At 50.0% G+C, this 26,966-nt stretch overlaps 1 protein-coding gene across 1 annotated transcript in view; it reads right to left on the reverse strand.

Annotated features, from left to right (window-relative positions):
* The window catches only part of LOC112576818 (inositol 1,4,5-trisphosphate receptor type 3-like), a 116,427-nt gene that overhangs the window by 34,069 nt on the left and 55,392 nt on the right, over positions 1-26,966 (reverse strand). The window contains 15 exon segments of the mRNA XM_025259575.1: positions 2,661-2,848; positions 4,688-4,772; positions 5,213-5,451; positions 5,948-6,109; positions 7,043-7,098; positions 8,441-8,508; positions 8,611-8,747; positions 11,698-11,805; positions 19,757-19,856; positions 20,850-20,959; positions 21,311-21,365; positions 21,636-21,735; positions 22,204-22,339; positions 22,607-22,723; positions 23,015-23,124. Of these exon segments, the coding sequence (XP_025115360.1) occupies positions 2,661-2,848; positions 4,688-4,772; positions 5,213-5,451; positions 5,948-6,109; positions 7,043-7,098; positions 8,441-8,508; positions 8,611-8,747; positions 11,698-11,805; positions 19,757-19,856; positions 20,850-20,959; positions 21,311-21,365; positions 21,636-21,735; positions 22,204-22,339; positions 22,607-22,723; positions 23,015-23,124 (1,771 nt within the window).

Consider the following 26,966-nt stretch of genomic DNA (forward strand, 5'->3'; position numbering starts at 1 on the left):
ACAGGAACGTGAGACAGGGGCGTGAGACAAGAATGTAAGACAGGGGCGTGAAACAAGAATGTGAGACAGGAACGTGAGACAGGGGCGTGAGACAAGAACGTGAGACAGGAACGTGAGACAGGGGCGTGAGACAAGAATGTGAGACAAGAACGTGAGACAGGGGCGTGAGACAAGAATGTAAGACAGGGGCGTGAGACAAGAATGTGAGACAGGAACGTGAGACAGGGCGTGAGACAAGAACGTGAGACAGGGGCGTGAGACAAGAATGTGAGACAGGAACGTGAGACAGGGGCGTGAGACAAGAACGTGAGACAGGGCATGTGAAGCAAGAACGTGAGACAGGGGCGTGAGACAAGAATGCGAGACAGGGGCGTGAAACAAGAATGTGAGACAGGAACGTGAGACAGGGGCGTGAGACAAGAATGTGAGACAGGAACGTGAGACAGGGGCGTGAGACAAGAACGTGAGACAGGGCACGTGAAGCAAGAACGTGAGACAGGACACGTAAGACAAAAACGTGTGAAGCACAAACGCGAGTGACAAGGGCACGTGATTAGAGCAGGTGAGACTGGAAAGTGCGACAGAAGGATAGGTGAGAGGACAATGTGGGACACAGGCAACTAAAAAGAAAAAAACGGAATGGTGATTGATATAAGCTATAAACACACAGAGGCAAACCGTGGAGGATGACCAAGCGTGTACAGGTGCCACACCACGCTTGAACAGACACACTGACTGTGAGAAAACGATCGTCATGACAACGAGAATACAATACAAGCTGCATTCCAATGCAAGGTGGCCCAGCGACACACCTGAGGTGACCACGAGAGGTAGCAGCAGCCTTGCAGGCAACAGGTGACGGGGCCAGAGGTCACGAATGCCAATAAGAAAGTGTGGAAGTATTTCACATACCAGAGATGCCGAGACCAAGGTAGGTGGCGGTGTATATCACATACCAAACAATGCAGAAAACACAGTGTGTGAATGTAAGTTTATACCAAACAATGCCAAGAGCAGACGTGTTGATGTAAACAACATACAAACAAATGCAAGAAGAGGTTGTGTTGAGTTGTTTACACACCAAACATCGGCAAGAAAATGAGGGGCAGATGCACGTCACATGTCAAACGGCCCAATCATTAAGAAAAGTTGACAGGAGTGGGAGAGGTCTTCACGGAAACACAGGAGGAGGGGTGGATGGGCTGCAGCAGCAGGGTAGAAAAGACGACCCGCATCTTACCACTGGAACTCTAAGACAAGGTGCAGTATTCCACTGCGCGGCGAGATTCTCTTACGGTCTTTGGTAAATCGCATTGTGGGTGGGCTACACAGGGACAGGCACAGACATGAACATGTTAGACACAGTTAGACAGAGTGTTAGACACAGCGTTAGACACAGTGTTAGACAGTGTTAGACACAGCGTTAGACAGAGTATTAGACAGCGTTAGACAGAGTATTAGACAGTGTTAGACAGAGTGTTAGACACAGTGTTAGAGTATTAGACACAGTATTAGACACAGCGTTAGACACAGCATGAGACAGAGTATTAGACACAGCATTAGACACAGCATTAACCAGAGTGATAGACACAGCGTTAGACACAGCATTAGACAGAGTATTAGACACAGCATTAGACACAGCATTAGACAGAGTGCTAGACACAGCGTTAGACACAGTATTAGACACAGTGTTAGACACAGTTAGACAGCATTAGACACAGTATTAGACACAGTATTAGACACAGTGTTAGACACAGTTAGACACAGTGTTAGACAGTGTTAGACAGTGTTAGACACAGTTAGCCGGGTGGCCAGCCCAGGTCAGTCAATGACTGTCTCACCCCTAGCTGCACACAGGCCAGGGCGCGCTAGCCTTATGACAATGCTTTCTACTCGCAACAAGTCTTCCTACTCAGAGTTATTGTAAACATAACAGTGAACACCTGAACTGAACAAGAGCGATGAGGTTCACACACATTAGGAGTGAATCCTGTGAAATAAAGTGTGTTTTTGAAGACAAGTGATGGTGTAAAGAAACTGTGTGATGCACAACTAAACTTTATTATAATTGTTTACAAGGAATGTCCGAATGTGCTACAAAGTAGTTCGCTAGAAATGGAAGACTGCGATTCACCGATGATTAAAATCTTGGTGATGGCGACAGCATTTATTAAGGCCCTACACAGGGAAGCCTGGAAACAACCACGAGAATGCTTGACTGATTTGGATACAAGTTACACTCTGAACACTTATTGCAATGCTTGTTTATGCTGACATAAACACCAAACTTTGACATCTGTTAAGCTGTAATATTGTTTGAGATTCGACCAACAAAAAGTATGCACAGAAGTCTTTCATACAATACTGAGACACAATATGCAGAGACCTGGCAAACAAGGTCTGAAGCTCTACATGTCAGTCCAAGTGATGGCACTATCAGTGCTACTCTAAGATACAGTATAGCCAGACTCAGCAAACCTGGCGGAAGGGTTTGTAAACAAGTTCCAAGAACAGTTACAAGTTATGGTCCTTCTGCATCCAAGAGCGTAACGGTACAAAAAAAAAAAAAAAAAGACAAAGCACTAAGAAACTCAGCGAATAGAAACAGGTTTTATACGAGTTGCACCTGTCAAATCATCGTTACATGAACACCTGCCCACCTGTCGTGAGGAATTTCTGAAGTCTGCATGTCCACCACAGAGCCGTTGCTCTTCATGTACACGTGGTGCAGACACCGCAGGAAGGGCTTCTTCAGCACATTGTCGATGGCTGGGTTGTTGAGCATGGCCAGCAGGTCGTCCATGGGCAGGATGGTCTGACACAGCGACTCGATGAACATGTTCTCGCCCTGTGCACACAGTCACACACACAATAGAAACAAGTTCTGTCATGTCCAGACAGTCATACAGACACTATATGACAATATTCTCGCCCTGCCCACACACACAGAGGTTATATGAGCTAACTCCTGACCTGACCTGAGCAGACATATACTATGACCCTATTGGTACCCTGGCCTGAAAACCACACAGGAACTATAAGAAAATAGTTTTGTCCTGACTAGAAAGTCCCACAGGGACTGTTGGTGGTGAATGCTTCCTAGCATGTCTTTATAATCAGTTAACTAACTTGCAGATTGTCAAACTGCCACAAGCATTCAATTCTGACATCAAGCGTTCACATACATTGTCTTCAGCAAAACATAAATTCAATCAGAATTCACCGGAAGTCACTTGTAGCTGCAACAAGTCATTAAAAGTTGTGAAAGAACAGAGGGCTAGCTGTGTCAGGCATGACATGCACTACATCAACACAAACACATCAATAAGTCCATGCCAAGAGGACTGGCATACAGCAGCCTCCACATCTCAGTCACCACCTGGCTGTAGAACCCAGGAGAGGGTGGCGGAGGAGACCTGGCTGTCTCAGGTAGCAAGTCCAGGTGCTGGTGTTGTACATGCATGCTAGACAGCACTTCTAGCAAAGTAGCTCAAAGAAAGAGAAGTGCGGTAAAACAACACTTACACCTGGAGGCCCACTGTTCTGCAAGCGTGGAGAAGACTTCACACAGTAAATCACTTTTATCACACTGTCAATCACAAACACACCTGTCCTGTCAACATCCATGTCTTGGTCTACAACTAAATCATTCTTCCTGTCACACGGTCGTGATGCTGCGCGTTATAACTTCCCATTATTATTATTCAAACCAGAATAACATTATGTTTCTCAGTGGGTGGGGCATATCAAATATTAAGCTGATATCACACATTGTGCACGTTGAAAGTGTGACAGACACAGTACAGGTTGATGGCGACAATGGCGGCCTTGTGCTGTACCAACTGTGCGGGCCGCCAAATCCCTGGGGCCGCCACACCAATATACAGTGAATATAAAACAGAAAAAGAAAAGAAGGAACAGCTGACGGCAATGTAGCAGAAAACATTGTTTGTTGTGAATTAGCACGCTGTGTTTACTCATGCTGCTAGAGTGGGAGCAGTTTACAGTATATGTAGTGTGATCACGTGCTGCTGTCATGACGACATCAGGGGCCGCCACTTGCTTGTATTGACAAGGGCGGGCGAAGGGCCAGCGATTCTTTGTCTGCCCAGGGCCGCCACGAGCCTAGAGCCTCCCCGGATGGTGATGACATGCACGGACAGTAACACGTGACCAAATGGTGAATGAGGCTGTGGCTGTGTAGGGAATGTGTTCACCTACCACTGTGTAGGGAATGTGCTCACCCACGACTGTGTAGGGAATGTGCTCGCCTTCCACTGTGTAGGGAATGTGCTCACCCACGACTGTGTAGGGAATGTGCTCGCCTACCACTGTGTAGGGAATGTGCTCACCCACGACTGTGTAGGGAATGTGCTCACCCACGACTGTGTAGGGAATGTGGAGCAAGAACAGCAAGGAGGGCTGAGTGTGGAGTAATGATACGACAGTCAGCAGGTGCAGAGACAAGATGGCGAAAGCTCTGTAAAGGGGAGTGGGCAAAATACAAGAGAAAGAGATTAGAGGAGAGCAATCAGATAAAGCAAGGAAGAGAGTGTAAAGGAGAGAGAGAGAGATTGAGAGTACATATACAAAGGAGAGAATGAAAGGTGACGGAGAGTGTATATAGAAAAAAAAGAGAGTAGGGGAGTGGAGGAGCTGAATAATCCGGACGATGACTGAAGCTCACCTCTGCACAGGCGGCCAGCAGGTCGAGCAGACTGATGTAGTAGCGAAGTGTGGACATTTTGGCCGGACTGGTCAGGATCTTCTCCCTGTCCATCACAGAAACAAGCCACGAGTCGTCATCGTGATCATTGCAGTGTACAAACGTGAGCTGTGTACATACCACTGTGTACACTAGTAGTACTCTACTGTACAGAGGTGACACTGTATGACAGCTGTGTACATACCACTGTGTACACTAGTAGTACTCTACTGCACAGAGGTGACACTGTATGACAGCTGTGTACACTAGTAGTACTCTACTGTACTGACAGTTGTGTACGGCTATACTACAGTGTACAGAAGTGAACAATACTGCTAGTCTGATAGACTATACACCAGCTCACGTGCATGTTAAGCCTGACTAACCAGCACACAAGTCAGTCACCAAGTACAGAACGTGCACACGGTCGTGGAGTAGAAGGAGGCAAGAACTGAGCATTTCTAAGACAGATGATTTCCCCTCAGTTGCACGGAGGCGGGTGCTGACCTTTCTTCTCGCGCGAGGTCGAGGACGAAGGCGAGCTTCTTGTAGTTCTGCATGATGTACTTCATGACGTAGGCCTGGTTGCGCTTGAGCGTCAGCCCGGTGCCCGCCACCTTGACGATCATCGACAGCAGGTCCAGGAACTCGGGCGCTCGGTCCTGCAGCTCGGCCGCGCGGTTGACGATCTTCTGGATCTGACGAGGGTTGATCTTCAAACAAGTGTTTTGGTTCCCGTAGAAGACCTGCCAGAAAGACATCGGCAGACATTGCTAGCACCACACTACAGCCATCAGCAGTTTATTACATGTTACAAGGCTTCACTGTTGCACGAAACCACGGTTGTGTATAAAGCTGGAGAAAAGTGTGCGACATTTATTTACTATACTTGTATTCCATGCTTACACTTCCCAAAACTCCTTTGCCAACAAGCCAATATCTGGCTCTCATGCAGTGGGTGTGCAGCAGCCTCCACCTGCAATGCCTTGGCTGCGCCTGGTGGACAGCACGGGGCTAGGGGCTAGGGCCTAGCTGCATGCTAACGGCAAGTGGCTATCGAGCTGTCTAGTGGACAGGTACCCTGCCTACGACTGGCTACTGTTGTTCACAGGACGGCGGGCACTAGTTACAAGACCTGCGCATGCGTGATGTTACCGTTAAGTCCTCAGGATTGCGAGAAGTCAAAGAGACAGAGAGAGAGAGAGAATGTATGGTGTTATCAAGATGGAGACGAACACCAACCTCCCTGAGGGCCATGGCCAGGTCACTCTCCACCACCCTGACCTCCAGCAGAATATCCAGTCTCTCGAAGATGTGATGCTGCACAGCGTCATTTTCTCTCGCCAACAGCCGCAACAGGTAAAGTGTTTTCTTGAAGATGTCCGTCATGCCTGCGTACTGCTCCTGGTACAAGCAGCACAGGTCGGCTAGTCAGGTGACAGCAGCTACACTAGGCAGAGTTCTAACTGTGCAGTCACAGCTTGTACTACTTACTGCGCTGCTGGCAGGCGAGGTTTTACAATTAACTACTAAAATGAGGCAGGTGTATACACAGCTTCCGGTCTAGTCATATTCATTGTTCAGGCTCGCCGAGACTAACAGCAGTGAACGGCAAGACAAGCGTTAGTCTCGGCAGACAGACAGCAGTCCACCTATACACGTCCCTGGTGGAGTGCCATCGTGTGCATACCTGGATATACCTATGTGCCAATGACTTGTGCACGTGGCTCAATATGGATTAATACCTGCAGTTATGGTTGCAGTAATGAAAGACAATCCTAAAACTCTGTTAAAGCAAACACTTTAAACAGCGTGTCATGAGGAGACAAATGTAGTTAGTGTGACAGACTAGTGTGACTGTGTAACAGACTAGTGTGACAGACTAGTGTAACAGACTAGTGTGACTGTGTAACAGACTAGTGTGACTGTGTAACAGACTAGTATAACACACTAGTGTAACAGACTAGTGTGACAGGCTAGTGTAACTGTGTAACAGACTAGTGTAACAGACTAGTGTAACTGTGTAACAGACTAGTGTGACTGTGTAACAGACTAGTGTAACAGACTAGTGTGACTGTGACAGACTAGTGTAACAGGCTAGTGTGACAGACTAGTACAGTATAACACACTAGTGTAACCATGTTCCTGTGGTTGAGCCTCATGCTGGCTTCACTCCACCAAGCACCTGTAACGTTCCCTCCTCACCACTGTGACATACCAAGTGCTCCCATCCCCACCTGACATGCCCCGCACTGTATCTGTGTGCTGATGTGACACCTGTGCTCCCCTGCACGCACTAGAGTAAAGGTGTGTCGTCATCAGTCGAGCTCGACTTACCAGAAGCTTGAAGTCGATCTCTTGCACCAAGATGTCAAAGAGAATGATGAGTATTCCTGAAATGAAAGCGTCACCATTGGCTGTTTATCTCATGGTTAGAGCTAGCTCGTGTTTATTTATGGTCGTCACGAATAAACAATGATCTCAATGGAATGAGCAACTATCGTAAGATCAGACAGAGGCAGAAAAGCAGTTTTAAAATAAATGAAAATGAGGTTGACGATGCAGGCAAAGAAAATCTCTCGTCAAACATTTGAAAGCATCGCTCTCTAAACCCCTCAACGGATATGACCTCTCCAACTGCAGCCTGTGTCATGACACAAGACATGAGAGCCTCAACAACACTACAAATAAATAACCTCGCCTAACTACAAAGGACATCTTCTACGAGAAAAACGTTGACAAAATATTTTACTTCTTTAAACACGTTAAGGGAAACGTTTATTTCTAATTCTTGGAAGGACACACAATTCTATTCCTTCAACGCTCGTATTTTGTTTAACATAAGAAAGAGTGACACATGCAAGCGGACAGACACCATGTCTGAAGCCCTAAAGACATTCCTTGGAAATCTGAGGACAACCTGACACTGATCCGCTGGAAGAGGAGAAAATGTTCTTACTACAGATGACAGGAAGAGTCAAGCAGTCGGCTTGAGTTCAGCAGCAGACAGTTTGTGAAACACTCACGGGACGTAAAGACCGGCCTGAGTGGTTGGCGTCTTGCAGACGTGTTTACAGGTGAGTACAGACGACATGAAGCTCACCTGTAAATATCAGCCTCCTAAACACTTCTGTTGATTAATTATCCGCTACCGAAGTACGCGATTCGCACCTTCGATCAACGAGAGCCGCTAACAGTGCACTACGTCACGTAGATACACATATACAGTGTAATACGTCACGTATATACACATGTACAGTGTACTACGTCACGTATACACATATTCAGTGTACTACGTCACATATACAGTGTACTACGTCACGCTAGCAGTGTACTACGTCACGTATATACATTTATAGACAGTGCACTACGTCACGTATATACACATATAGTGTACTACGTCACGTATATACACATATACAATGTACCACGTCACGTATATACACATATTCAGTGTACTACGTCACATACACAGTGCACTACGTAACGCTAACAGTGTACTACGTCACGTTGGTACACCATTCACAACTGCTGGTAATGTTGTGAATACCAGCGTGACGTAGTAGCGCTCGTTGATCACAGGTGCGACAACTAGTGGATAATTAATGAACGGATGGGTTCTGGAGGCTGCAATGTTCAGGTGAGTTTTACATCGCACATACCTACTGATAGCCGCAACAATCGCAAACCAGTCAGGTCGGTCCTTGATGCCGTCCCTGAAACAGCCAGTCTCACCGTTGCTAATGAGGATGTTTTGGTTCATGGGATGCGGCTCGTCCGGTGTCATGGGCAGGTGGCAGAACCTGCAGACATTGATCATGCCAGGTAAGTGGAACGCACAGGAAAACGCCATCAACAACACAAAGATTGGGAGACACCGACATGCAGGAGACAAGGAGACTCACTCAGCCAGGTCGTCGAGGATGTCACTCATGAGCTTCACCTGCTGGGCGTCCAGCTTGGCGCGCGCCAGTCTCCGCAGCAGCGGCATGTTCTTCAGCACCTCGCGATGCACGCGCGACGAGTCTTGCGTCAACAGCACCTGCACGTGAAGACGTGACAAAGGTCATCTCCATCTCCACGCTAACGACATCACAACATGGAGAGATGGACAGAACAAGCAACGTCTGCTACAGTCTGCAGGAAAGTAGGGGAAGACACTGGTGCTGCTGTCAACAAGACGGCTGTCAGTAAGACAACATCGCATGATGTACATACATCAGCCGAGTGTCGTTAACCTGTTAACGATTGTTTTTATTTATTGTAAACACTTTTATGTCCTTGTACTATAGAGCAGGCCACGTTCTAGCACGTCTTGACCATCAGACAGATTAACTCAATAACGAAATAACAAACATTAGGGAAAAAGCACCAAGTAAACAAGATGAGGTAAATAGCATCCAGTAAACAAGATGATGTAAATAACATCCAGTAAAAGCCTCTCATCAAGTGAAAGGCGCGGCCATGGTGACTAGACCAGACATGTGTGCTGAGTGCAAAACGCTGTGCATGACGGGAGTGTGTTTAAACACAAGCAACTCCCTGTTTTCAAACTCTCCTGACATTTCACTCGACTCCCTCGTGCTCCTCGCAAGTCTTTGTCTCCAGGCTACATGCGGCCTGTCGAAAGGCATCTTCAGGGAGGAATACCTGAGCAGGCGGAGGGGGAGAGAGTGATCATGTCCGGGCAGCTGGCCATGTTTTCAAGTACCGTTCAGAAATGAAAACGAGAAGTCGACAGTGGATCCGGACAGAATCAATCTACTGACATGCTTCATTCTGTTTCTGCTTCGTCGTTGGTCTCTAAGAATGGACGATGTTTGTTGTCACTCGTTGATGTATTGAGATAACAATGACAATCCACATTGATCTCCTCCAAGTCACAGTGACCTTCCAGCATTGGCGATAATCATAAAGCCAGTTCCTCCACTGAATCTTTCCTCCCCTCCCCCTGTGTGTGTCTCTCTCTCCTGTCAGACTTTGCTTTTTTACCTGCCTGTCTAGCACGTGACTTGCACGAGCGAGTGAGTTTTAATTTAGCGATGCGCGGCGAGTTATGGACAGCACCCAGGCTGCTGATGGGGGCCACCCTACCGGTGCGAGTTATGGACAGCACCCAGGCTGCTGATGGGCGCCACCCTACCGGTGAGTGAGCAGACGGGTGCATGCTGTCCGGCAGCGGCCACCTGGAGCAGTTGTCTACAGATTGTCTGTCAGAATGTGTTCATGGATGGCGGGTAGCAGCCCAGAAGGCAGGCTAACTAGGGGTGGCCTGGACAGTCCGTCCTTGCGTGCTTAGCCAGTGGAGCAAGTAACTGCTAGTCTGACGTCACCAGAAGTCATCATGTCACTTGCTGACGCGACAAATGTCTGACGTCATGTGCAGGGTAGATGGACGGCACGCGAGACGTCAGTGCACCGCCTACAGAGAACAGTTTGCTTACAAGGCGTTGGTTTATTGTACCACTTGTGAGGTACAATGAACCACTTCTCGCTCCCTACCGCCCCTCCCCCCATGTCGTCATCGAGTACCGCCCTCCCACCATGTGGAAGCTGCAGGTGGAGCCGTGTTTGTAGTGTGTCGACAATGGGGCATCAAGCGATGTTCTCACTAAAGTTTGAATGGCAATCTGTGATGTAACAAGCCACAAACACAGGTACACAGGTACACAGGTGCACAGGTACACAGCAGCACTAACGTCAGGTATGCAATGCCCTTTGTCTTACCTCACAAGACAAGGAAATAAACTTACTTTTCCAATGCACTCAGCTGAAGGACTAAAGATGTAAACTGTTGCCATGGAAATACTCAACTCACCGATCTGCCTCTACCTTCTTAGCCTCAATCAATGATGCCTCACCTGTTACTAAGCTAGACAGGTATCTTCACCCTGTTTCAAACCACGCGAGACTGTGTTAGGGACGCGTTCACTTCTCAATGTCACACATCACTCGCACTCACTGTGTCCACACGTCCCCACACCTGTTCTTTCGCTCACATTTCACAGAGATTTGACGTGGGCAGCGACATTTTTATAACTCAACATTAAACACACACACACACACATTATTGCGAATCGCCTACAGAATAAATGTCTTTCACGCGGCGTCATTCAATTTAAACTGGTCGACTGTTTGTTTCTGAATAGTTCTCTAAATTCCTACTTACAGTTTTGCTTCTGTCCCGGGAGATTCACACTTACACACATCCACACTTCCCGGAGTAATCGTCTGAGAATACACTTTCTGGAATAATCCACCCTTTCCCGGTACAGAAGTTGAAGGTGCTGTCACCAGGCTGACGTCATTGAGTAATTCTTCTGGAACACCACACTCGCTCCAGAGCAAACCTCCGCGCACCGCGTCCGCCGCTAGTCCTCCCTCAGTCGTCTGCCCTCTTCCAAATTCTTTTTCTCCTACGTAGAATCTAAACTTGCGTCACAATATGACGTCAGGTTCTGACGCCAAACCACGACGCAGCGAACACTCTCACGCGGGTAAGGGCGATAACCTGAATACCTATTGCTAGCAGAGTGTCAGGAGCGACAGCAACAGTTGTTGTTGTCTTTGGATTAATTGTTTGTGTCAACTTATCTTACTGTGTACCTCTTATATTCCACTATTTGCATCCTCAAGTTGTGTGAGCTGCGCTCGCTCCCCGAGTTGATGAGGCCTCATGGTGTAAACAAGAAATTTCGTTCGTTCTTTTGTTCGACCTGTGAGCCACGTGTCACTCAGCAGGATGTCGACATGATTGTCACCGATGAGCTCTATGATGTCTCTTCTCCTCTGTGTTTGTTGGTTGGAGGAGACAGACCGGGCATCAACAAGAGCGGAGAGGACGGAGAAGAGCGTTTCCCGCCGCTGAGAGTCGATGACTGCAGGTGAGGAGACTACCATGACTTCTTTGTATACAAACATCACAAACACAAATATCAAAATAGTCCTTTCATCAGACACCATCACACTCAACATGCCGCCACTGAACTTGCCTGGGCTTTCTCTGACAGCTTGAACATGTTGGTTTTGGAGGAGTAGACTTTGTTGAGAATGTTGAGGGCCTTGGTGATGAGCTTGTTGTACTTGTACTGAGACAGATCCTGACAACAGAGAGATGACAGTGCCACGTGAGGTGACAGGTAGCAGTTCACACCTAGGTCATTATCTTCATCTCTGCTAACACACAAGCAATGTCGTCTGGCCTAGGACACACCCACTACGTGACAAACACAAGCAGTAAACAAAGACCACAGTCACTTTATAAAGTCTGCGATGGCAAGCGGCGGGGGAACTGTCTCTGCCTCCTTGCACCTCCGTTGTCAAGGAATTAATTACACTAAAACAACGTATGTGCATGTTTATTTTCTACGTGAAGGTTTATTATCAATAGACTACAACATTCTTAATGTTTGCATGTAGGGGGCAAATTTCAGCCGATGTCAGTTTACTTTCGTTCTGAGGTCAAAGTTCCCGCTGAACAGGTGAGTTGTGCAGGTGCTGCAGCAACAGTAGTACACCCTGACACCCTGACATCTCAAAGCCCAGGCTCGTGAAAGGATGCTTTGCGTTGTACGACCTGCAAACCTTTCGCTTCTCCTCCTGGCTGCTCAAACGTCAACGTCGATGTCGGGGCCGGAAGCTGGGCAATGTCAAGGCCGAGGTAAGACTGTAGGCATGCTACCTGTCACCATCAAGGTTACAAAGTATTCGGTTTCAAACTATTCAAACGGTGCAGACTCCGGGCTCACTGACAAAAAGGGAATTTCGTATCTCCAAACCAACATCCAGTGTAGGCAAGGTGATGGTAAGTAAGATTAGGATACCTGTAGAGAAGGACGAAGGTTCAAAGAATACAATTAGACCTTAATTGCTCAAACACCTGGACAAGCACGAGCACGCAACCCACGAGGGCAGTTGGCTCGCCAAGCACGCGCATCCCGCTAGAACATTATAAAACAGCCTCAGTCCCAGTGTCTAGGACAGGTGAGGCATGTCGTTATTTGACAGGTGTATTGTGTGGGAAGATACTAGCGCTCCATCATGCATTTGAGCTGATTAGCCACTTTCATTTCATTTCACACAAAAAGACTTTTGCACTTGATGCAGTGGGAGTCGCGTGCGTGGTGTGTTGCGTGCGTCACGATGCGCGCGCACCTGACACCATCAAGGGGGGAGGCGGGCGAGTGATGGATGGAGGCGGGACTGCTGATGATGCTGGCAGCGAGGAGGCAGGGCGACTACAAGGAGGGACCGCTATCAACAATGACGTCGCGTGCAGATGATGACCTGCACGCGGGAGACGGACGTCATTAGAAAGTGGATACACACGCACGCGCACGCACAAGCCTTTCATGCCGATGTTGACTGATGTCGTACCCGGGGGACGCTCATGATACACTTCTGTGGTCAAATCGAGAGCAATGGCGATGAAAGGCTGAGGGCTAACGACCAACGTCTACGTTGTCTTCTCTCGTCTAAAGGCTACCTGTAGTCGTCTAACCACTGCCTGTAGTCGTCGTCTAACCACCGCCTGTAGTCGTCTAACCACTGACTGTAGTCGTCGTCTAACCACCACCTGTAGTCGTCGTGTAACCACCGCCTGTAGTCGTCTAACCACTGCCTGTAGTCGTCGTCTAACCACCGCCTGTAGTCGTCTAACCACTGACTGTAGTCGTCGTCTAACCACCACCTGTAGTCGTCGTGTAACCACCGCCTGTAGTCGTCTAACCACTGACTGTAGTCGTCGTGTAACCACCACCTGTAGTCGTCGTGTAACCACCGCCTGTAGTCGTGTAACCACTGCCTGTAGTCGTCGTGTAACCACCGCCTGTAGTCGTCTAACCACTGACTGTAGTCGTCGTCTAACCACCACCTGTAGTCGTCGTGTAACCACCGCCTGTAGTCGTGTAACCACTGCCTGTAGTCGTCGTAACCACCACCTGTAGTCGTCTAACCACTGTCTGTAGTCGTCGTCTAACCACCACCTGTAGTCGTCGTGTAACCACCCTGTAGTCGTCGTCTAACCACTGCCTGTAGTCGTCGTCTAACTACCTGTAGTCGTCGTCTAACCACTACCTGTAGTCGTCGTCTAACCACTGCCTGTAGTCGTCGTCTAAAGGCTACCTGTAGTCGTCGTCTAACCACCACCTGTAGTCGTCGTCTAACCACCACCTGTAGTCGTCGTCTAACCACTGCCTGTAGTCGTCGTCTAACTACCTGTAGTCGTCGTCTAACCACTACCTGTAGTCGTCGTCTAAAGGCTACCTGTAGTCGTCGTCTAACCACCACCTGTAGTCGTCGTCTAACCACCACCTGTAGTCGTCGTCTAACCACTGCCTGTAGTCGTCGTCTAACTACCTGTAGTCGTCGTCTAACCACTACCTGTAGTCGTCGTCTAACCACTGCCTGTAGTCGTCGTCTAAAGGCTACCTGTAGTCGTCGTCTAACCACCACCTGTAGTCGTCGTCTAACCACCACCTGTAGTCGTCGTCTAACCACTGCCTGTAGTCGTCGTCTAACCACCACCTGTAGTCGTCGTCTAACCACCACCTGTAGTCGTCGTCTAACCACTGCCTGTAGTCGTCGTCTAACTACCTGTAGTCGTCGTCTAACCACTACCTGTAGTCGTCGTCTAACCACTGCCTGTAGTCGTCGTCTAACTACCTGTAGTCGTCGTCTAACCACTACCTGTAGTCGTCGTCTAACCACTGCCTGTAGTCGTCGTCTAAAGGCTACCTGTAGTCGTCGTCTAACCACCACCTGTAGTCGTCGTCTAACCACCACCTGTAGTCGTCGTCTAACCACCACCTGTAGTCGTCGTCTAACCACCTGTAGTCGTCGTCTAACCACTACCTGTAGTCGTCGTCTAACCACCACCTGTAGTCGTCGTCTAACCACTGCCTGTAGTCGTCGTCTAACCACCACTGTAGTCGTCGTCTAACCACTACCTGTAGTCGTCGTCTAACCACTGCCTGTAGTCGTCGTCTAACTACCTGTAGTCGTCGTCTAACCACCACCTGTAGTCGTCGTCTAACCACCGCCTGTAGTCGTCGTCTAACCACCACCTGTAGTCGTCGTCTAACCACCACCTGTAGTCGTCGTCTAACCACCGCCTGTAGTCGTCTAACCACTGCCTGTAGTCGTCGTCTAACCACCACCTGTAGTCGTCGTGTAACCACTGCCTGTAGTCGTCGTCTAACTACCTGTAGTCGTCGTCTAACCACCACCTGTAGTCGTCGTCTAACCACTGCCTGTAGTCGTCGTCTAACTACCTGTAGTCGTCGTCTAACCACCACCTGTAGTCGTCGTCTAACCACTGCCTGTAGTCGTCGTCTAACCACTGCCTGTAGTCGTCGTCTAACCACTACCTGTAGTCGTCGTCTAACCACTGCCTGTAGTCGTCGTCTAACCACCACCTGTAGTCGTCGTGTAACCACTGCCTGTAGTCGTCGTCTAACTACCTGTAGTCGTCGTCTAACTACCTGTAGTCGTCGTCTAACCACCACCTGTAGTCGTCGTCTAACCACTGCCTGTAGTCGTCGTCTAACCACCACCTGTAGTCGTCGTCTAACCACTGCCTGTAGTCGTCGTCTAACCACTGCCTGTAGTCGTCGTCTAACCACTACCTGTAGTCGTCGTCTAACCACTGCCTGTAGTCGTCGTCTAAAGGCTACCTGTAGTCGTCGTCTAACCACTACCTGTAGTCGTCGTCTAACTACCTGTAGTCGTCGTCTAACCACCACCTGTAGTCGTCGTCTAACCACTGCCTGTAGTCGTCGTCTAACCACTGCCTGTAGTCGTCGTCTAAAGGCTACCTGTAGTCGTCGTCTAACCACTACCTGTAGTCGTCGTCTAACTACCTGTAGTCGTCGTCTAACCACCACCTGTAGTCGTCGTCTAACCACTGCCTGTAGTCGTCGTCTAACCACTACCTGTAGTCGTCGTCTAACCACCACCTGTAGTCGTCGTCTAACCACTGCCTGTAGTCGTCGTCTAACTACCTGTAGTCGTCGTCTAACCACTGCCTGTAGTCGTCGTCTAACCACTGCCTGTAGTCGTCGTCTAACCACTGCCTGTAGTCGTCGTCTAACCACTACCTGTAGTCGTCGTCTAACCACCACCTGTAGTCGTCGTCTAACCACTGCCTGTAGTCGTCGTCTAACCACTGCCTGTAGTCGTCGTCTAACCACCACCTGTAGTCGTCGTGTAACCACTGCCTGTAGTCGTCGTCTAACTACCTGTAGTCGTCGTCTAACCACTACCTGTAGTCGTCGTCTAACCACTGCCTGTAGTCGTCGTCTAAAGGCTACCTGTAGTCGTCGTCTAACCACCACCTGTAGTCGTCGTCTAACCACTGCCTGTAGTCGTCGTCTAACTACTGCCTGTAGTCGTCGGCGTGGTGTTGGCTACAGGCGACAGTCTGTAGCTCACCACTCCAGGCTACCCGACTTTAATGGCAGCAAGAAAGGTGCCAGAACGGACTGAGAAGTGTCAGCAGGCAGCCGATGCTTGGTCCTGTGTTCACTGTCACCAAGATGTCACCACAGTTGTGGAAAGTAGTGTACGACCTCGCTACCACAGGTCAACAGGTTACAGGGTTAACGAGGACCACAGTGTTTGGGTATGACTGGGGGGTGGACAGATGGGTACCTACTGGTGTGTCGGTGCTGGCACCTGTACAGCCTCTAGCAATATCATCTACATGTGTATGTTTTATACATGTGTATATACTTGTTATATTGTGTATTGTATACATGTGTATACTCTTGTGATATTGTATATTGTATACATGTGTATTGTATTGTTATAAACCCTTTTCTAAGCGTCTGTAGTATTTAAATTTGTGCATATTAATGAGTGTACACTACTGTCTCTACTGTGTAGATGCTGCACTAAGACTTTAATTGTGTGTATGTTATCTTTAATGTCTTGTCAGTCATGTCATCCCCGGCCACTGCGTGTGTGTGTGTGTGTGTAGGAAGTGTGCGTGCGTGTGAATGAGAGCGAGAGACAGTGTTTGTGATAGCACGTAGCAGGAGGGAGGGATGTGTAGACAAGGAGGGGGTGTCACAGAAATAATAAAGGGAGAGAACCATTGCGGAAGGTGCTGAAGCTATTTGGCTTGAGTTCTCAGAGAAGTCCAATGTTTCCCTTTGTCGCCAGACGGAGCCACTTGTCCTGCTACTAACTGAACTCGTCATCAAGTTATGAGCTCAACTCTACAGCTCGCGTGAAGCACGTGCGGGTTGTAGCGGCCGTCCTACATCTTGACCAGAACAACACTGGACACTTGCTGTTGCCGCAGGCGCCTGTTGCTGTCAAAGATGCTCGTGACAACATCATCACTCTGGCAGTTTAATCAGCCATCTTGCATGCCGGCAAATTAGCGGTCCTTTGAAGTCGGACAGAGATGTGCCAACAAGGCATCAAACCCTCCGCCAGCTTTGAAGACTGCGGCTCTCCATTCTCCTCCCGCTGAGAGGATGCGGTTCACCTCTCGCCACAAACGACCAGTGATGGGGGGATACCCGGAGCAGCAGACCCCGTGACAGGGAGCTGCACACCCAGCGACAGATGCCGAGAGAAACCACTGACTGGCACTGACTGACAGACCATCTGCTGAATGCTGGCAGCAGTGATGTCACAGGCCATCACACCTCAGCGACAAGACAGACCTGGTCACGTGACCAGATGACCAACACAAACAAGTCCTCGTCTAACTTCGCGAGTTCACAACTGTGCAGCTCCAGGCCGGCAGGTCAACACTGAGTTGTGAGAGGCAAGACCATTGACAGCTGCCTCCAGCACCAGCCACAGACTGACAGACACACAGACTGACAGACACACAGACTGACAGACACACAGACACACAGACTGACAGACACACAGACACACCAGGCACGATGGTGTCAACACTACATGTGTAGCATTCTCATTATTATCGTGTTATTCACCGAATGTCACAACACTAGCTACCCACCCACTCGCACGACAACAATGAGCGGCGATCCTTACATCGCTGGAAAAGCGCAGCACGAGTTTGGTGGAGACGAGACAAGATGTGGATGTTGTGACAGCTGTGGCGAGGCTGACAGGTGTGGGACAGTGGTGACAATAGCATCACAAAGCTTGAGACAAGACAGTTGCAAGAGGCTGTCACTGTCACACCCAACTGACAGTTTGTGACAGCCAGTGGCGGTGACCGCTTCCTCCTCCACACACTTACTCCCTCCTCATGAAGGCAAGCTTACTCAGCGGCAGACAGTTGGTAGTAAGGAGGGGATGGGGTAGACCCCTGACACGGTGTTTGCTGCCTGCCACCCGACCTGCCACTTGCTGCAATCGATGGGCGCTGAGGGCGGGGGCCTCTGTAGATAAGTGTTTGATCCTCCACTGCAGCAGGGGCCTTGCGAGACACCATCAGTCACATCGTTATCCGGGCATCAAGGAGCATCCCAACCCCTCCTCCTCCTCCCCCTGCACCTCTCCTCTCCTGCTACATCACAATATCACTGTGGTATCCTCCTCACCCCTGACTGGCTCTCTAACACACCGCACACCCCACTCCTGCCGCCACCACACCCCCTCTCCTAGTGCACCTCCCACCCCGCTGTCAGCAGTCAAGCCAGTCTACGTGGTGCCAGAGACGTGACGAAGCCAGTCTACATGGTGCCAGAGACGTGACAAAGCCAGTCTACGTGGTGCCAGAGACATGACGAAGCCAGTCTACGTGGTGCCAGAGACATGACGAAGCCAGTCTACGTGGTGCCAGAGACATGACGAAGCCAGTCTACGTGGTGCCAGAGACATGACGAAGCCAGTCTACGTGGTGCCAGAGACATGACGAAGCCAGTCTACGTGGTGCCAGAGACGTGACGAAGCCAGTCTACGTGGTGCCAGAGACGTGACGAAGCCAGTCTACGTGGTGCCAGAGACGTGACGAAAGCCCAGTCTACGTGGTGCCAGAGACGTGACGAAGCCAGTCTACGTGGTGCCAGAGACGTGACAAAGCCAGTCTACGTGGTGCCAGAGACGTGACAAAGCCAGTCTACGTGGTGCCAGAGACGTGACAAAGCCAGTCTACGTGGTGCCAGAGACGTGACAAAGCCAGTCTACGTGGTGCCAGAGACGTGACAAAGCCAGTCTACGTGGTGCCAGAGACGTGACGAAGCCAGTGGGGAACTGACCAATGGTTTGCACATTCCGAGTGAGAAATGGTGTGTGACCCAGTGCACACCTGACTTGCTGCCCTTGTCATCCTTGTGACGAAGTGTTTCTGTTCCGCGTGGCTGGCTCCTCCTCCTTGTGAAGAAATATCGCTTCTCAATGGCGTGTTGAATGAAGGGGGGATAGCTAGGTGCCCACAGCCTGCTGTGCTTCAGGCACAACTGCCGGGGCTTACATTCAAGCAGTTGTGGATGACAGCTTCTGAGTGTAACCTCCAATGACAGAAGCACCATAGACAGACACTAGACAGACACTAGACAGACACTAGACACAGACATAGACATAGACACAGTCATATAGTCAAGTAGCAAACATTGCCTCTCGTGCAGCTCAGCTAGCGGCTGCTCAACAACTGTCTACAGATGCGTTCGTAAGTCTTTTTCCATTCGTAAGTTTCGCTAAGGCCAGTGAAGCATTCAGAAACATTCAGTAGCCTAACACTGCCACACAGGGCAGTACGGACAGTTGGTGTTTTACACCGAGTCAGCAGCTAGGGCTACATGTACATCACGGCACAAGCAGTCAGCCCTGTAAACAGACGCCACATGTAGACAAAAAACAGCGTGTCCGTCACGAGGTCTGAACCTAGGACAGCCAACCCTCGCTGGTGACAGGCGCTAACCACTGCGCCACCGGGCCGCCCATTGCTACAGACAGAGAGTAGTCGAGAGTAGTTCGTCACGTGACTAGCCGAGCACGTGACCAGCCGAGACGATTTACAGGGACAGCACACGTGACTAGTGGAGACGTATTACAGCGATGACAGCACACGTGACTAGCCGTGACGTATTACAGGGACAGCACACGTGACTAGCCGAGACTTACCAGGAGGATTCTGGTCAGCAGCTCGACGTCAAAGATGGCCGACACGTTGAACATGTCCCGCAATTCCTTCACCACGCTCTTCTGCTTCTTGAGGGCCCTCCTGCAAGCAGGGAGAAGGATGAGGAGTCAGCCTGCAACAAGGACTCAGCACCCTACAGTCAGTGGACACCCTGCTGACCGCACACAGAAGTCGGGTACTCGGCGCAAGGTTAAAGCACCGACGGGTTGATGCAGTGAAGGGTGGGTGGGGACAGAGGAGGTGTTTGTGACTGACCTCACGTGAAAAAGCAAGAAGCAAACAAGTGTGTAAACAGTGAGATCATACAGGTAGACAGCATAACGGCAACTACTCACACAAGGCCTGACTACTACTCACCATCCAGGCAGCACTCACTGGGAAGATTGTGTTAAGTCAGCACCTGCTCAGTCGCACATACAATCAATACAATCAATACAACAATCACAAATGAACAGGGAGCTGGCGGAGAGTGGAATTGAGAGAGTGGACTTATTTTATTGGTGATTTGAAGACAAGGTGAATGTTGAATCACAGCCGGCGCTAGGGGCCAGCAGGTGGCCAGGGGCAACAAGTGCACCGCGGGGTGAGACAGTTGTCATTTGTTGTTGCCTTGCTGCCATGTTTGTGCCGGCTTCCGGAGGCCACGCACCCCCCCCCCCTAGCCGGCTCTGAACGAACGACAGCCTCTCAAGAAGATTTGCTGACAAACAAAAATGTCATTTTACAGAGGACAGACCGAGCCAGAGAACAGAAGACAAGAGAGAAGACATGAGGGAGTCTGTGTGACAGCATCAAATGAATGAACAGGACAAGAGAATATTACATGACACCCGTTTGAGACACAGGACGGGAAGGAAGGACGGTGTAGACAGACACATGTTGATGGGGGTACGAGGAGGGTTAGATGAGAGCAAGAACAGGTCACGTGTCAGATTTGCAAACAAAGCTGGAAAGGTTTGGGACGCCCGGACTGCCATGAGGAGCAGCAACTAGCGGATGTTGTGGAGGTGGTGGAGATGAGAGGCCCTCCACTCCCAGTGTCTGTCTACCCTGCCCGTGATGATGGTCACTTACTTGCTTTGATCATGAGGGTTGTAGGTGTCGTAGATCAGGGGCGACAACACATTCTGCGACTTCCGCGCTGTAGAGGTTGTCTCCGCCATCTTGAACTTTCCCATAAAACTCTGAATATTCACGTAGAACATCAAAATACACTTTGGTGTAGAGGATGCTTTCAGATTTTGTGTTTGAGAAACGGGTGTGGCTCTACAGTGTATCGATACAATACTTAGTTTGCATTCAATGTGAATGAGAGAGATATATAGATACATGTAGATACATATATGTAGAGAGATGTAGATATGTACATGTAGATATATCATTTACATCATTTATCATTTATGTACATGTAGATACATCATTCTTAATGCGTGGCTGCTATGACTGTCGTTCTATCTTGCTACATGCTTGATGTGACACGAAACTCACCCGTGGTCAACATTTTATCTCAAGATGTCTACACACACAGATCTTACCTGCAGCCTCAGGTTTCGCTGGTAGGTTAGCAGGAGATCCAGCACCTCCAGAGCTCTGAATAATAATAATAATAATTCATCAGCAACATCATCATCGCTGTCACCACCACCACGACCACAGCAAACCGACACAACGTGAAATTCCACGTCACGTGAGATCCCCAGTAAAAAGATGACAAACCCACTACAGCTGTAAACACGGAGCGAACTAAGATGTCAACCAAAGGAAACAGTGACACAGATGTTTCACAAACTGTAACAGTGACACGGGCTGTGACATGGACTGTTTCACAGTGACACTCTCACAGACACCAGGACTACTCACTGGTACTTGGCGTTGACGATGGCGGCTGTTTCCGGTCCCTTGTCGTAGCGGTCCTGCTGCTGGTACTGCTGAACCTGTTTCATGGCTTCTTTGCTGTAGCCTGCAGCACAAAAAGCTTGTTACCGGAAGGCCCACAGCTCGCAAGAATTCCTCAGTTCTCAGAATGGCATAAGGTGTCGATGTAACATCTACAGTTTCTACACTATCCGACACTCGGGAGATGAGCGCGAGCTCGACATACACCAAGGACAGCTGGAAGGGTTCGCGGGGTCATTGGTGTTTTACACCGAGTCAACAACTAAGGCTACACCAGGGCCAGGTAGCCAGCCCTGGACACAGATGTCACATGCAGAGAAAGAAGAGCGTGCCCGAGACGAGATCTGAACCCAGGACAGCCAACCTTCACTGTGTCGGTGACAGGCGCTGGCCACTGCGCTACTGGACAGCTCAGCGCGAGGTGTGTGTGTGTGTGGGGGGACAATCAAGAAAGGTTACTACCTGTGCCACAAACAGTCAGCTGGAACTCAAAGCTGACACAAAGAATTTTACCTTCTGCACAATCACCAACCTTTATCTTTGTCCTTGGGGAAGGGGAAGTCCTTGCGGCCGTCCAGCAGGCTCAGCATGGGGGGCAGCAACTGCTGCACGTCCTCCCAGTCTTGGTAGTAGCCGAACTTGACCAGGTGGTACAGCAAGCGCAAGACCTGCGGACATGTCGAGCAGACTGCCCCTCCACACTTACAGAAACACCGGCTGATGTCTACAAAGTTTATTTTTGTTTCATTTCTGTTGAAGCTCTTTAAAACTTTAAAGCAAACAGACAACTTCACGCGTGGTTTCAAAACTAAAAGCAAACCAGAAAAATGTGCAAATACACTGATTTGCTTCTCCTTCTACACCGATAGACATGTCAACATTCTGGCATAGTTCCCTGAGCACATGAACTCAGAGGTGGCCCCACACCACAGTACCTGCTCGATCAGCATGTTGTGGCCAACTTCAGACGCCACCATGTTGTTGTTGTTTTGCAGAAACTCTGCAATCCAGTCCCTCAGCACGGGAAAGATGGCCACCAGCTCTTTCACCACCTGCATGCAGACAACACATGGATGTCACTTTGCTGTCTACATGTACTGGGTTATCAAAGATCTCAAGTGGACATCCATTTATTTCATCGATGAATTTCACAAAATGAGCAGCGACTACAGGACCTTGTAAAGACAGGACCAAGCAAAGTAAATGGAGAGAGACGGAGAGGAGGGTAGCCAGCATGGGAGTAGCTCGTCATTCCATGTCTAGTGTACACCATCCCACAGAATAACTGCCACTCACTAACTAAAGCTACAGTTTGAACAAGGGAGGAGCAGCTGAGGACTTACGAAGTCCGCCTGCGACTTCTCCTCGTCTTTGGACCCCACGTAGTCGTAGACGAAGCAGATGTTAGGGTGGTCCAGCACCGAGTAGTTGTTGCCCACATCCACAAAGAGACCTGTGCATGTACAGACGATACGAATGCAAGCATCCACGTGCACACACACACAAACACACACACACACAAACACACACAAAGGCTTTGCAGACTGAGGTAAGGATTGAGAAGGGATTGGGTGACATCACTTTATTGGGTGACATCACTTTGCTGCTAAGTATGCTTGGGAAGAATGTAGAATATGAAGGAGGAATTCCGATTGCGTAGGTCTAGTGTGTAAATGAACAAAACCGATTGAAGAAGTTCAACTCATTCATTTGTCATCTATTGTCATCGTCGTCTGTTGCTAACGATGCCATGACGGGGACCGTCCTCGTGTCCTGCTGATGGTGAGGTGGTGATGGCCACCTTCCTCGTGCCACGCGGCAGTCCTCACCCAGTCCTCACCCAGTCCTCACTCAGTTCACAGTGGCTGCGACTGGTGTGAATGTTTGTTGTAAGTCGTGACGGAAACGTGTTTGCTGACTCAGGAGGACACGCATCCTTGAGCACACTCTCAGAACACTGAGGTGAGCGGGGACAGGAGTGGTGGGGAGACAGAGAGGGGGAGAGACAGAGAGCACACAACAGCTTTGTGAGAACCATGCAGTCTTCCATGACAGCGCCCATAGTCTGGCATCCACCTTAGCTTGGTGCTAGCAGCAGCTGGCTGTGAGAGGGAGCGACAGCAATCAACAATCAACAATCAACATCAACAATCAACATCAACAATCACATTGCGTGCCACTAGTCAGTCAGCAGACAGCACCATGCCAGTCTGGCATGGCCAGCCACATCAATGCCAGGAGAATGTGGCGAGGGGCAGGGGGTGTAACAGCAAGAAGAAAGCATTTTGAAGGCCAGCACGCGCAACTAATGGCGGCCCGGGTGGAGGCAGCTGCACACCCGCATCCACACACCCGCTCAATGGCCGCACGGCTTGTGTCCACGCCACCAATAGTCGTCACAATGTTCCCCCTGCATGTCTGCCTCAAACACACATTTCCCATTTCTGACAGCCCAGCACCCTGGTCCCCTACCTCCCCTACCTCCTCTACCTCCTCCCCTACCTCCCCCATCGTGTGCCTATGATAATCGCATGGAAAATCACAGACAAGCCCGTCCTGCCAAGATGATGATTATGACGGGGTAGCACGATGTGACCGTGCGGGGTGGGACAGCACGCGGACTAGCCACAGTCCAGCACCACCCTGCATGTGTCCTGGCGAGGGTTGAATGGCATCCTTGAGGAATGAGGGCCCTTTAGGGTTGACATCGCATTTCTATAGCCATCGAATGGAAGAAAGTCTTAGAAAGATGAACAATCCACTTCTGTGAATGGTTAGAACGTCCAGCAAACATTCTGATGTCATCATAATGATTAGCAAAAGCCAAGACAGAATTTAGAAGTGACAATCCGGTTAAAGCTTTATTGCAAGCGTTAGACAAGACCGCAGGCAAACAGATTCTATCAAAGATGTTGTTCCCTCAGGTGAAGCAGGTTTTCATGTTCAGAACGCATGGCTCCACGTGCGTCGTGCCCGGGGTCGGACCCTAAATGCTGTGGATGCAGTCGATGAAATTCTGGTGTGTGGGTAGTTCTAAAGACTGGCAGGATATCCTGTTTATTTGACGGTCCACCGAGCGGAATGAACGGCTTGAAAAGTGCGAGAGGTCTCTGCACATGCGCCCTCGCTTGAGGCCTCACGCGATGATGACGTTGATAACCTTTTCGATGCTCGCCAAAGGATGGTTAAATGGACTTTCTCCGCCACTGAAATGGCAAGTGGACACGAACAGCAGGGAGTGAGTTCTCATACACGATGTGTGGGACACGTGAGTGCGTGAGTGAGAGTGAGAGTGAGAGTTAGTAAAGCTCACTGCTGTTCTCCAAGCTCTTGGTGACTGGATGTGAGGGCGGTGTGGATGCCAGGTGATGAATGGCTTGACAATGTTTTGTTGTGGGAGGACTGATGCTGTTGTTATTGTTCAAAGTGTGAGGAAAGGACCAGTCACACGACACACCACGTGCTGTGTGTGTATGCTGGTGGCGGGGTATCGATGGCTCACTGCAGTTCCCGGGGAGGGTCTCGACCCGAGCCCAGTCGCCCTGCAGTGACTGGCTACAGCAATGTCGGTGGAGAGTCGAGTCCGGCCGACAGCTGCCGACAAGCAAGAAGCCAGGTAATCACATTAGCACCGCCACAGACAGGCCACTAACACGATTGCACGACCCTGGGGCAGGGCAGTGAATGAAGGGGGAACAAAGTCAGTGGCACCCCCGCACTCCGGGAGGACACAGCTCGCCGGCGCTTGAGGCCATCAAAGTGTGACGGACACAGGCAGGCAGGTAATTGTGTTGCCACACCCACTAACTTCATTGTCTCCTGTCATTAACAGGCTCCATCGCTCGTCAAGCCAGGTCCAGACCACGGATGGCAGAGAGAAGCGACTGCAAGCCCCGATAGAGGGCGCCTGCAGGGTTCTGGTCATTAGACTTCCTTATTACGCCCCTTTGCCGCGCTCTCTAGCGTACAGGCAGGCAGTGACGTCACTACATGGCACTGCTACGTGGCTTCCGGTTCAATCAATCGCGAGATGCACTGCAAGGAAGGCTGTGGTCCACAGCAGTGGGGAGGCTCACATCCCCCGTGTCCCACTACACCCGCGACATCTAGCGGTCCGCTCGCCTGTCAGGCTGTGACATCTCTCTTTTGTAACTTGAAATATCAAACTCTGAACGACAGTCGCAGAACTGTGTGAGATCGAGGTCCTTGCTCACAGAAATGCTTGTCTACCTGCCACACCTCACCTCAGACAATAAAGTGACAGAAGGGTTAGTGGAAAGCTCTGTGACCGGGTGTGTGCGGGCGTCAGGAAGCCAGTGGTTAAGGAATGTGTGGCAGATGACTAGTGTCGGCGGACCACACCACACATTTCTCACAACTGGCGGCCAGTCGCCCCACAGGGACCTGCACTGGCGCTGACATCAACCCTCATCAAGTCAATGAACTCCCAGCACGCAGTGCTACCCCCACCCGCAGTTCCCCCCACACAAGACACCACCACGAGACTTCGCTGGACTCTTCACTTTGGCATCGCCGCTAGATGAGCACGTGCACCTCCAGGGCAACTATAACATACACATTATCGTCCTCTCACCACACCAGCAGGAAGGGGCAACACGTTTCCCAGGAGTCAGCGGATCATCAGCTGGCAAAGCACGCGCATATTAAACTGAAATACTTGACAGTACAGTCGCTGTTTGTTGTCGAGAGAGGGAGAGAAAAAAGCACGGGGTGGTGGGGAGAGTAGAAGTAGATGAGAGAGAGAATAAAAGCAGATGGGAGAGAGAGAGGCTGGCAATGAGTGAGCGAAGCAGGAGCCAGAAAGCATCGACACTAAGTGTTATTTAGCGTAGACGGAAACGCAAAAGCAAATGTTCACAACACAAAAAGGTGTGAGAGAGACAGAGAGGGAGAGAGACAGAGACAGTAATGAAGATTGCCCAAGATTGCCCCGCCATCTCCTGTGCTGGGGGAGCGGTTCTTTAAACTGTTTTTGAAGGGAGAGCCATTTGGAGGCTGAGGCTGGTGTGGCTCAGTGGCCAGGGCTGCGCACCTCCGTCTTTTCACACTCGTACAAGCGCGGTGGGCGGCAGATGACTGAGCACAAATTAATTTGTTCGCTCACCAAAACATCTTTGCGAGGCCGTCAATGCCGGGTGTTGAGGGGGGAGGCGTGTGTAGAAGAGGAGGGTAAGGGGAACTGGCGGAGGCCGTTAGAGGCTGGCAGTGACGTCACACAGGAGGTGTGCGCATGTGTGAATGTCAACAAGACACGAGGAGAGACTTGACAGTCAC

The sequence above is a fragment of the Pomacea canaliculata genome, linkage group LG12 (assembly GCF_003073045.1).
Source record: "Pomacea canaliculata isolate SZHN2017 linkage group LG12, ASM307304v1, whole genome shotgun sequence".
Taxonomy (NCBI): Eukaryota; Metazoa; Mollusca; class Gastropoda; order Architaenioglossa; family Ampullariidae; genus Pomacea; species Pomacea canaliculata.